Below are 12926 nucleotides of genomic sequence, written 5' to 3'. Positions count from 1 at the left end.
TACTGGCAGTGGCTCCTGTTCGGTGAAGGCCAAGTGTCTCCCCCGCCCCCCATCGTCGTGAAGACAAAGCAGCACGAGCACAGAGTCCCCACACGACCCGGCAGGTGCCGTTCTTCTGGAGAATCACCTTTTAAGCAACACTCGGAATCCATATGCGTATCCATACGTCTGTGTTTATATCTGCATTTTGCAGAAGTTGCCCTTAGGAACTTTGTCACAGTATCACTTAAGAGGTGGGTCCTTGTCACGCTGCGGAATCTAGTGCATCTGCGTGCTGGGATTTGTTTGGCTTTTAATGATCTTCCTGACCCTTTTAGCTTCATTTTACAACAAATGCCACCAGGATGATTCTTACATGTTAGTCTTTGTGCACTTTATCTATAGAATAAATTCTTACAGTCAAAAGGTACATGCAGGTTAGAATTTTTCTAGATATTGCCAGATAACCTTGCAGATTATTGCCAAATTCAGACCTACTCACGGCCTTATAAATAAATGTCTGCTTTCCCATCACTCTCCACCACTAGGTAGTACGGAGAATTTTAATCTTGGCCAATCGGTTCTTTAAAGATAAAATGAAGGAATTTGAGGTGTCCTACTTAAAGCCATTTTCAGATCATTTTCTATTTCCTGGTATCCCCCAGCCCTGATATGTCTTTTTATCCTATAAGACATTCATGTGGGAAAGGGATCAGACTTCCAGTGTTTTCTAGGGTAGAACAGGGTCATGACTGAAAGGCAGACCTAAATTTTGGCTCTAAGAATAAGAACTTTGCAACAACTCTCACCATCCAGCAGTGGAAGGACCTGCCTTGGGAAAGAAGGAGCTCTCATCCCATAGCTGGAAACTTTCCATGTCAGGCAGAATGAACCGTAAGGGATGCATATACAAGGTCAGCATTCCCCCAAATGTACTACTTAGACCAGGAGTGTATGTGGGATAACTCCGGGTGGTACAGACTTCTTAAAAAAATTTAATTGGTGCACATTCATTTATAGATATATATATAGATAGATAGATATTGTGTTGCACTGTTACTAGCAAATCATATACCCTAAGATCCTAGGATAGTATTGCTAAAATTATAAATAAACTTTGGGCACTAATGGGCTTAATGACCTCTGAAGTCTCTTCAAAAGTGAGATTCTACAGTTCTAAATGTAATCGCACTACTACTAAATTTTCAAATAGTAGAAAGACTTCTCAGCCATAGACTAAGATTAATTATAAGCAATTTAAACACAAACCAAGTTGTAGTAGGACAGAGAACTTAAGTATTTGGAGCTTGGTGTACAGGTTAAATTCCATGAAACTTTATTTAAAATGAGAGCCAACATCCCCATATCCCGGATGCAGACCCATCCTGAAATTATACACAACCCCCCCCCCCACCAAATTTTCCAGCGGCATCCTCCTTTACCCATTAGCACCTTCTGGAGCCAGTCCTGGAGGAAGAGATCAGCAAGTTGTGTCTTCACACTCCCTCTGTGGCTTTGGCGAAACCACCAGTCGGTCCACCATATTCAGAGGTGAATATTTATTTAATTCATATATAAATTTTACATGACATCCATGGTGCTATAAACATAGGCACATTTTTTTTTTTTAACTCAATGTACATTCAAAAATTACTCCCTCTCCCCGGTCCACTCCAATCCCCTCAAGATGGAATACCTCGTATTTGTAAAAGAAAGGCCAGAAAGGCTTCTCATTAATTTCAGGCAAATGCATTTTTCAGCATTTTAATTACATCAATTGAAAGAATTAAACGCCCTACCTGGGTGTTTTTAAGAGGTTTATGGTTTTTTTCTTCTACTTAGTTCAAGTCAGGAAGGAGATTGGTAACTATATTTCTATTGGCCTTCTTTAAATCCCTGGGATGCTTAGGGCTCCCCAAACCTCACCAACAGCAAATGGGTGGCTTCCCACAAGTACAGCTGAAACATCAGTCATTAGTACTGATTGGCCCTTAAAGGGACAAACACGAATTTAATAATTCATTGATTCCACTAAGAAACGGATTAAACACAGAGCAGGTTGGACAAAAACAAATTCCCCAAAATGAATCAGTTGATTCTCCAACTCTACCCAGGCATGATCCAGACGTCTGATTGTGTGTCATTCACAACATTGAAACACACATCAAGACAAGATTAAAATCTACAGTGTAAAATCATTATATAATTTCTTCAATTCAGAAACAAGGAAAAATGAGTATTTGAAATTGATTCACCATAGCCACTCTGATATGACACACTTAACTTTGAAGGAAAAAACAAGGATTCATATACATAATTTTCTTAGTAAAATCATCTACTTCTTGCTAGTACATTTAAATTCAGAAAATGCATTAATTTATTCAAATGTATTTTTTCTAAAATATAAATATTTAAATTAAGTTTTTATAAATGCAGAGAATGTCATTTGTTGACCCCACCCAGATATTAATCAGTCTAAAACTCAAGTGATGATGAAATATTTGTAATTATGGTCATTTTAATTCATCTATAAATATAGAATAGGATCTTTGCAGTTTAATTATGAGTAATTAACTCATACTTCCTGTAGTACTGAGCACCTTAGATTACATATTGTTGAACTGAACTATTGGCATTAATATATGTATTTTAATGTTATTTACAATGCATAATTCTCTTGTATGACAACATTCCAGTGACTTCGAAAATACTTAATGAAAGAGTGCAGTATAATTCACAAACGAATCAAAGCTTTCCTATAATATTCAGGTGGGACTTCACTCTTGAGCATTTTAAAATGGGAAACCGAAAAAAAAATCAGTGACCTAAAGCTGTGTTTCCCAAAGTGCTTTTTGTATTTTATTTTTTATTTTATTTAAGTAATCTCTACACCCAACATGGGGCTTGAACGCAAGAGCCCGAGATCAAGAGTCATATGTTCTACTGACCGAGCCAGCCAGGCACCCCTGGTTTGTTTGTTTGTTTTTTTAAAACACTTGCTTCCCAAAATGCTCTGTCAGAAAGGAGCTCTGTAAGCTTTAAAGTGTAGGAATGGTACACGGGGTCTCCCCTTGAAGAATCACAATGTATACATTGAAGTCTTTGAGGAGGCCCACAATCATGAAATCTGTTTGACATTTCTTACCTCCATTATTTAACACATTTTTGATCATCAAACCTCTTATTCTCACTGCCCCCCTCCCCCAACAAAACACAACAAAACACCGCTCAGTCAATGCCCTTTGGAACCAGTGTTACTTGATACACACTTTGGATGCTGCTTTGTAACTCAATAAACGTATATGTCTCCGTGGGCAAAATTACATTCCTTTAGAACAGTTTTGACTTTGAAAGCTCTTTGCATAGGTAGTTGCTGAAAGACAATTCTGAAAATACACACACATCGAATCGGGAGCATTTGTTTGCGTAAAGTACAAGGGAAAGGAGAGTTACAAATGCTTATAGAAAAACTCTAGAGCTAATTTGTAAGGTTCGAGGAAGGCGACTCCAAAATCAAATAATACAGGTGTCTTTTGAGAGAATTTGAGTTGAAAGGTAAAAATAAACGCATTAAATCAGCGATATGCTCTATGTTGTCTGAAAATATTCTTGTAGAAAAATATCAGGTCATTATATTATTTCCCTGCAATTCCTAAGAGCTGTGGAAGCTGTCAGAATCCTATGAGGCTACGCTAGGACTGGTCTGAAAACACATGCACGCGAGCACAGGCAGAAACAAAGGTCAATAAATTGCTCAGTACGTCTGCTGAAAACCGCGAAACGGGGATAATTAGTTAACCTCATGTGAATTGTTTATATATATATGGATATATATAATATGTTATATATATGAGATATATATGCCACATATATATCTCAAGTGACCATCTTTAAAAAAAAAATCCGTAATTTCCCTTCTCTAAGTAAAGCTATCAGTCTTGGCTCGGCGGAGACGGCACACGGTGGTGTGAGCGCAGTCCCCAGCTGGACCACTTCTCAGGCACACCCCCCCTTCTGCACCGCACAGCTTTGCGACATAAACAGTCTACTTTGGCTCAGATTCTACCAGCTTCCAGCTCAGATCAGTAGCTGAGGCTTTATTTAATCCCCGCTCAGCATATGCTAATGAGAATACCGCAGGGTCATTCCACGTCACTGAAAGGTAAGTCCTTAAGAAGAGAATTACAGCCACTTCATACTTAAAATTGAACAGGTGGGTTTCCCTTTGAAGCACTTCTCTTTCATTAGGAGCGAAAGTCAACTCAATTGGAAGGAGGCAATAAATCACAATAAAACAAAAGATCACTGTCACTGGGGGCAGAGAGGTGAAAATGTCCATTCTTCAGCTACTTGGTTCTTGCTTAGCTGGGTGGACCTGTCGCCTAGGAGCTGGTAGACGAGTTCTTGTGTTCATGACGTCCTTGACTGTCATTATTTCAAAACCAGGTTGTGTATTTATTCCCATTCGCCCTCACCTCGTTACCCTTCTACTGTTCTAGAAAGCCAGTTTTCTTCTGATATTCCTCGTGGTGTTTTCTTGCCCTCCCCGCCCCCCACCCTCGTTGTTGGCGAAGCTGACAGAGAAGTCTGGGGCAGTGGAGAGGACTCGGGGATCCAAAGCCGACCACGGTATGCCACACCTGGTGCGCCGTTCACGGTGTCTGATGTCACCTGCCGGGGGCGCGGCTGCCCTCCTTTTCTCGAAGGCAAATCCCCCCTTGGTTCAGGCCACCAAGCCCAGTCTTGTGATCTTCGCTGACAGGAAGGAGTGAATGATGAAAACGATTGGTTTGGGGCAGGAATGAAGGTCCAGCTGCTGAAATCCCAAAAGAAGAGAGCACGTGAGCGATTCTAAATAGACGCTTGATGCAGAATTATGGTTTCAAATCCTTGCCCCCCAGTGAGGTTTAAAAAATAACTCTGTAAACTTATTTCTTACATCTATCTTTGTTCCCAAAATAGGTTCTGTGAAATTTACATATACCAATAGCATAAATGTTGATGTTGCCTTTCTTGACTATCGGAACAGTTTGTTTTTGGTATCACAATAGTGATAGGTAAGCTTGAAGCGGGACACAGTGTCACATCTGAAAATTCAGCTTGAGTCCTGGTTTTAACATTTTAGAAGAAAAAAAAAACAACGCTTTTGAGATATGTAATCTTGGACAAGTCACTTAAAACTTTTCCCAGTCCTACCTAATTCACAGGGTAATTAGAGTATTCAATGAAATACTGCGTGTGACCACTCAGAACGGGGAAGCCACACCGCTCAGCGGCTGTGTTCCCAGTGTCCTGTGTCCTTGGACTGTTGTAATATGTGTGTCGCCTGTCCGTTAAAGCCCCGCTAAAGTCTTTCTCTTTTCAGCAGTTCCTACATGTGGCCCAGCCTGTGATCAGAGAGAATGAGAGTTGTTCCCAGTCCTCTTCTGCTGATGACACTGTTGGGGAACAGCCACCTGAGTGTGTAATAACGTCTAGCAAAGTTAGGGTTGTATTAATCATGAATCAGGCACTGGGCTGAATATTTCCTCCACACCGTCCTACTTAATTCTCCCAAAACCGATAGGAGCTTATGGCCGTTATCTGCATGTTTTATATGGGAAACTGAGATCTGAAGAAGTTCTAAGACTTTCTGTGATGCCAGAGTTAGGGTAGAACCACAGTGTTCTGTTCCACAAACACGGAATGCAACTTTTGGAAGGAATCTAATTTTATGGACAGAGACCCAGCTCCAAAGACATAAAAGGACGTGCCCAAGACATTTGGTGAGCTAGTTATAGAGACAGAAAGAGAACAATTTATTCCATTTCCTGCAGCCCATGTCTGCTTCCTTCCCCAGAAAGGGGGAAGAAAGGCCTGGCGGGGCCTGCCGCCTGGGGCTGGAGAACCAGGCCTGGGGAAGCTGCGCGTGAACTTGCACTTCTCAGCGGGATGGACCGGCGGCAAACGCGCAGTCCTGCCTACATCTTCCAAGTCAGGTTGTAATTACAGGCTTCAGAAAGGAAGAAATTTAGACATAAGTGATTTTCCTCACTGGCAAAAATAGCCTTGATTTTTCAAGCCAAGGCTAAGGCCAAGAGCCTTTTGTTTTTTGGTTGTTTTGGTCTTGTTTTTGTTTTGCTAGGGAGCCGCCACCTTCCGGAAAGAGCACTGGGTCGAACGATGGATAGGGCAGCAACTGGACTACAAGTATTTTGAGTAAAATGGACTTTCAGGTCACTCGTGTCTTTCCAAACTGCTGCTTCAGGCTGAACTTACTGAAACATACAAACAATAAGACAAAATCCTGTAAAACCCTGCAGATCCATTTTTTTGATATTTTTATTTATTTATTTGACACAGAGAGAGAGATCACAAGTAGGCAGAGATGCAGGCAGAGAGAGGAGGAAGCAGGCTCCCCGCTGAGCAGAGAGCCCGATGTGGGGCTCCATCCCAGGACCCTGACTGAGATCATGACCTGAGCGGAAGGCAGAGGTTTAACTCACTGAGCCACCCAGGTGCCCCACAGATCCATTTTAAAAGGAAGATGATGGGCTGGGAATTGTTCTCTGAAAGCGAGTTCTGATCTGCGGTCAGGGGCGGTGCAGGCTGCTGCCCTCACTGTACTGCCAGCGGCACCCCTCGGGGTCGGGGGGAAGGAAGCGCGGTGCCGGGGCTGGGTGCTGCCAGGCGCCCCTTCCACAACAGCCCTCCTCAGACTTTGAAATGAAGGCCTCATGCTCTCGAGTGTGGTCTCTGTTCTACGCTTCCATCAGCCCCTGCTCGGTCCCCCTGAATGCTTTCTAGAGAAGTCCCAGTCCAGTCCCACCGGAGAAGCCACTGAAGGGGCTGGAGGCGGAGGGAGGGATTGCGGAAGGCCACAAGTTTCACTGAAATTACTAGAGCTTTGAAATTGAGGTTTACCTCTGCATTTTATACATTCCCCATCCTTGTAATCAAGCAGAAGTCAATGAATATTTGCTTAACCTAGTGACTTAGGAAGGACTTAAAGAGAGCCTAGTTATTACAGAATCAAGGTCCTCTTACAAGTTCAGCATCTGACAGCTTAAATGAGATGCTAGGCCTTCCTGAGAATGTCAACAGCTACGCTTGCTGGAAAGAACAGGCAATTCTCACCCTTCATGGAACTGAAGAAATACACTTTTTTTTTTATTGTAATAGGCAGTAACGATCGCAGGAAATCATGAATTTAAGTACACTGGCTATCTGTATATTATTGATAGAAGTCTAAAAGTTACTTTAACTGACAAATTTGCTAATTTTGTTAGACATTATTTGCCATTAGCCCGAAACTTCTGGGCCCTCGTCTGGCCACCTCTCCACGTGGATATCGCTGACCAAGTTTCTCTTTGTTCCCCGCTGACCCTTCTACTCCGCCCCTGTTCCCAACGGTCCACCTCTGTGTTCTCCACATGCTGTGCTCCTCGGAGACCTTCCCCCTGGCTGGCCCTGCTCAGCTTTCATCCTTGCACCCCCGACACGAGCACAAGGCCGCGGCTAGATTAGAGACTTGATACTTTTAAAAAACGAATGGTGCAGGGGCGCCTGGGTGGCTCAGTCAGTTAAGCGTCTGGCTTCGGCTCAGGTCATGATCCGGGAGTCGTGGGATCAAGCCGACGTTGGGCTCCCTGCTCGGTGGGGAGTCTGCTTCTCCCTCTGCCCTCTGTGTGCTCTGTCTCTCAAATAAAATAAATAAATAAATCTTAAAAAAAAAATGGTGCATTTTGAAGCCGGTGGGACCCTATCTGCTAAGAATTTAATTCTAACTTTCTAAAAGATTCCTTGGTTCAAATATTTAGTTGGTATGCTAGTGGGAAATGAGACCGAAGTAAGGAACTTTGGAATAACTGGCTCTCATCATAGTTTTTCAAGGATCAAAGAAGACATGAACTTGCAAGTACTTTGTAAACAGTCAATGGCCACGTAAATAAGGCGGCTGTGGTACGTTCACAAGCCCTCACGGATGTGCCGCCCAGTGAAAAACATAGGAACTCACGCTGTCTGTAGAAACACACTTACAATCTCTCCATCCTTGCCTCCAAAATCTAGATACAGCATCCTGATTCCATCATCCGAAGACATTTTCAGCTTTTCATAGGGAGACTGGATGATTGTCTTGGGAAAGGCACCCTCCTGTGGTTCGGTGGTAATGGAAAATCCGTTCTCGTAATGTACGGTCAGGCGGCACTCCTGGTTTTTGTAGGTGCACGCTGAAGGGGAGAGAGGAGAGAGTGCGGTAGCCACAGCCAGGTCCGTCCATTCTCCCAGGCACTTACCCCGGCCCGTCTCCTCGGTCCCAGGAGCGGCCACACATTTCTCCCCAAGGTGAAAATTAATCGTTGCTCACGAAAATGTTTTCCTTGGACTGATTTTGATACTGTCATTTAACTTGACCCATGAAACCAAGGGAAATAAGCTGAAAGAATTCCTTTTGTTGGGATTTACTGAATTTTATCTGGGCTCTAGCCTTTCTCTGACCATACGGGTGTACTTACCTTCTGCTTGCCTTGTTAGGGATAAAAAAGACCTGACATCTGATAGAGGGTGAGCCAGCTCTGAGTCATCGTCGTCGTCGTCGTCATCATCACACACACACACACACACACACACGCATGCACGCACGCATGCACACCCCATTGCCATGCCTGCCAGCCGGTGAAAGGAGTGAGCATTCCTCCATTCTGCTACCAGTGTAACCCACCGAAGAAGTCGGGAGTGAGCAGCTTAAAAATAATCCCATTTTTATTTTTTTAAAAAGTCCAACAAATCTCATTTTATAAATAGAAATGAGTGTTTTAGAATGTCCCCTGGCGATCTGAGGATCGTGGGTTCTGGGGAAGCTGGACGGCAGAGCGATTCTCAGACGGGGCCCCTTCCACGGAGAAGGCTGCTTTCCGTCTCTGCTCAGGGGGTGGTCACAGGGGACCCTCTGATCCGAAGGAACAAAACTAACACCTCTTGATCAGGACCGCCGTCCGCTTTTATGTGTGGTCCTCACTGCGTTTAGGAAAAGATATCAGTGCTCGAAGCGTCTGAGCTGACGGGGGACTGCCCCAGAATCCTAGTTCCTATTTAGGAAGACTTGCAAAGGTTTAAACCTTTGATCAAAAGAGTTCTGGAAAAGGTTATTAAGTATCAGGTTGGATTTTTCGGCTCACAGAACACCACATTTAACAGACCCCAGCAGGCAAGTAAATTGGCTGAGACCTTCACATACATCTGAAAGCTCTTTAGGGAAACCAGACGTTTTTCTGGGAGAGGGACCGTGTCAGGCACCAGGCGGGGCAGAGGGGGTTGGGAGGAGTAAGGGAGCATTAAGACTGCTCTGTCCCATCCTTAGCTCAACTCAGCTTTATAAACCAAACTGAACTTCACCCTACCACCTTACCACAAACTTCTAAAGCAGGACCTTAGCTAATATATTATAGGTGAAATGTGTCCCAATGGAGGTGGCTTAGAATTCAAAACTCAAGTTCTTTCCACTCTGGGCCATGTATCTTTCTCAAACTCCGGCAGTCGGGGTGGAGAGGGACCTTGGCAAAGAGTCAGAGTATTAACTGTACGGCTGGGGGACCTTCCAGGTTTGGGGGAAAGGAACGGGGGACTCTATCTGCTCACGGAATAAGGCGGCTTTTAACTGGAGCTCTGGTTAAAAGTGTACCCCTTCCTCCGACTTCCCCCAGGCATATTCCAACTTGTAACTAACGGCTGATATTTCCCAAAGGTCCACTACATTCTCTAATAGATTTCTGAGTCCTTCTGAACAGAGCCCCTCCATAAATCTCATCTTCTCAGAAGGACCACAGACCCCTGCCATCCCCGAAGTCCTGGGATGGCCAAAGACTGTGGCAAGGGTCTATGTACGGTTTCCCATCTTGAATCCTTATTTCTGACCCTCTTTACTTCTATTACCTGTAGAATAAGTGGGCGAATGAGCTTTAAACAGGTTTTTCCTTTTTCTTCCTCTGTATTTGAACTTTAAAGCTATGCCCTCAGACATTCAGAACCAACTGACTGTGGTTACTTTCAATTCCAGTTGACCTCAGCTGGTGTTCACGGCCTTCCTGTAATGGAACTGATTATCTGAAGATGTTCTCAATCCACACAGGACAAATCGAACACATTAGCAAGTTAATTGAAGCTCTGATTAAAACACAAGGCCCATTCCCCAATTCTCACAAGGCATCTTTCTATCTGTAACCGGGATGCACCTGCGGTCATGGCAGAATTTCTTCTCTCCCACCACCAGGCTAGCTCAGTGCACACAGTGCTTTGTTGTTTCCTTTGGCTGGTCCACCAACCGCTCCGTGGCTTTCCTAAGTAGAGTTCAGCTTATTGAGAAAGAAAAATTTTGCAAAATCTGCGGAATGTAAACTAAACCAAATCCCCTTGGCCTTTTCCATTCTTTCCTAGAACACTCCTGAATTTGTGGCAAGGGGCATGAACTTCTCCAACATTTACACGTATCAGTTCATCAGGTCTAGTTTTCTGGTTTTCCAACTCTCAGGTCCAAAGCTCTAGTTTTTCTTGCTGTACAGATGCAGCATAAGAATAAGAGCTTTGGGGACACTCTCAAAAGGTTTCCAGCAATGACGGGAAATGGCGGGGGGCACCAATCAGTTTCAGGGTAATTACAAAAAGACAGCCATTTTGTTGGAGTTGCTGCAGCAGACAGTCTACAAAACATCTGGTTTTTCACGTTTGCATGAGTAGAGGAAATGTGGAGAAACCCTGCCTCACACTGACGCATGTCCCATCTTTTCGACTACTCCTGAGTGGGAGTTGCTCCTGGGGGAGGCTGCTCCCTGGTGCGGTGCTGCTCCCAGAGGTCCCCACGGCCCAGGAGCAGCCATACCACCTGGGATGCTACCAGGTACAAATTCTCAGGCCCCAACCCCAAACGGCTGAATCATAGCAATCTGAGGTTTTAGGAGTAAACCAAAAAGAACTTCACTTCTGTTGTTTGGAAACGCTGCACCTAAGATGTCTTACGGGAAATCTGTTCCTCTAGAGGACAGCAGTACAGTAGCACTCTGGGCCATGACGAAAATGTTCTAGATCGGCACCATCTTTCATGGTAGCCGTTAGGTAGGCACAGGGGGTGACTGAGCCCTGGAAATGGGACTCATGTGATTAAGGAATTCATTTAGTTTTAATTAATTACACTGAAGTAGCCACACGTGACCAGAAGCTAGCATACTGGACAGCACAGGTTTGGGGACATAATGACAAGGGTAACAACTAATTGTTAATAATAATATGTAGAGAGAGCTTATGTGTCAAGCACTGGGCCAGGAGATTCATGTGGGTTATTTCTCTTCATTCTTGACAACAACTCTGTGAGGTGGGTACTATTATTTCCTTCTTTTTACAGATGAAGAAAACAAGAGATTCGAGTAAGAGTAAGTAAGAGATTAAGAAAGAAATAGGAGGCATGCCTGAGCGGCTCAGGTTGTATGTGTCTGCCTTTGGCTCAGGTTGTGATCCCAGGGTCCTGGGATCGAGCCCCACATCAGGATCCCTGATCAGCGGGGAGCCTACTTCTCCCTCTGCCTTTCTCTCTCTGTTTCTCATGAATAAATAAATAAAATCTTAAAAAAAGAAAGAAAGAAAGAAAGAAAGAAAGAAAGAAAGAAAGAAAGAGGACTGGAATTTGAATCCGGGGCTTTCTGGCTTACATCCCACCCCATGGCTGTTTCCTTGTACTGGTTCCCCAGAGACAACGCGAAGTGAAAGAACAGGAGAAAAGATAACAGAAGAGGGAAAGGGGACAGTATTCTAAGAAGCAGCCAGTGGGACTGAAAGGTGGATTTACTGGAAGACTGCTGCTGAGGAAAGTAGCTACTCTGTCACATACGCCCTCGTTATGAGCGACGGCAGGAGACGTGGAAGAGAGGTTGGCCTTCAATCTCAGAACCAGAAACAATCCTAGATCTCAGAACCAGCAGCAACAGCATCAACAACACTGTTAACTGTACGTGGTGTGGGCTGCTGAAAATCATCGCGTTCATGTGGACTCCGCCTTAGCAAATGTACATGATTTTTTTTTTAAAAGATTTATTTATTTATTTTAGAGAGAGGTGGGGAGGACCCGAGAGAGAGGGAGAGAGAATCTCAAGCAGACCCTGTGCTGAGTGTGGAGCCCGATGTCGGGCTCGATCTCATGACCCCAAGATCAGGACCTGAGCCAAAACCAAGAGTTGGATGCTTAAATGGACTGAGCCACCCAGATGTCCCAGTGTCCAAGATTTTACAGTATATACTTAGCTTATTCACTTTAGCTGAAATTCATATTAGTTTCTAGTCTCTAATTTTATCTTTGGCCAATAAAAAATTAAATTATCTATATATTTACATACAGATGCATTTCTATCTGTCTGTCACCTATCAATCACCTATCAATCATCTGATTTGGAGAGTGGCATGAGAATCATTCATCACGGCAGCCTGAACAGAATTGCTGGGTTTTGACCAGCGCTACAGCAGTGCGTCCATGCCTCGGCAGGCCCTGGAGTCAATGAAGAATGGGCTTTAGAATGACACAACATAGTGTTCAAGTCGGTCCTGACATTGATTAGTTGTGAGATCCTGGACAAGTTACTTAACCTTTCATAAGGATTTGCTTCCAGATTTGGTAAAATCAGACTGGCAAGGGAACTGTGAGGATTCGATGAGAGAAGGCAATGATTTGTGTTGTGGGACACACACAGCCCTGAATCCAAAGTTCCACAAATCTAAGCAGTATTTGCACTGATATGTGCATTCCATTTAATTTAATTTTTTAAATGTTGGTCTTGCCTCATTGCCTCATTGCCTCTTGATTCATTGACTTCTGGACCCATAACAGGGTTGTTTCTCATAGTGTGGAAAACACCAAGAGACATTATATGAAATGCCTAGCGTGTCGTGAGTACACTCAATAAATAGGACGGTATAGAAGGGGTCTT

At 43.8% G+C, this 12926-nt stretch overlaps 1 protein-coding gene across 1 annotated transcript in view; it reads right to left on the bottom strand.

Annotated features, from left to right (window-relative positions):
* Positions 1–1293: 1293 nt before the first annotated feature.
* SNTB1 (syntrophin beta 1) overlaps positions 1294–12926 on the bottom strand; it is a 229726-nt gene continuing 218093 nt past the window's right edge. The window contains exons 6-7 of the mRNA XM_080802965.1: positions 7999–8189; positions 1294–4795 (exon numbers count right to left, since the gene is read on the bottom strand). Of these exons, the coding sequence (XP_080659091.1) occupies positions 4703–4795; positions 7999–8189 (284 nt within the window). The 3' untranslated portion in view covers positions 1294–4702. The remainder of the gene's footprint in view (positions 4796–7998; positions 8190–12926) is intronic.

This window comes from Martes martes (assembly GCF_963455335.1).
Source record: "Martes martes genome assembly, chromosome: 4".
Classification (NCBI taxonomy): Eukaryota; Metazoa; Chordata; class Mammalia; order Carnivora; family Mustelidae; genus Martes; species Martes martes.
The sequence above is the reverse complement of the archived record's forward strand: the minus strand, read 5'-3'. Positions and strand labels throughout refer to the sequence as shown.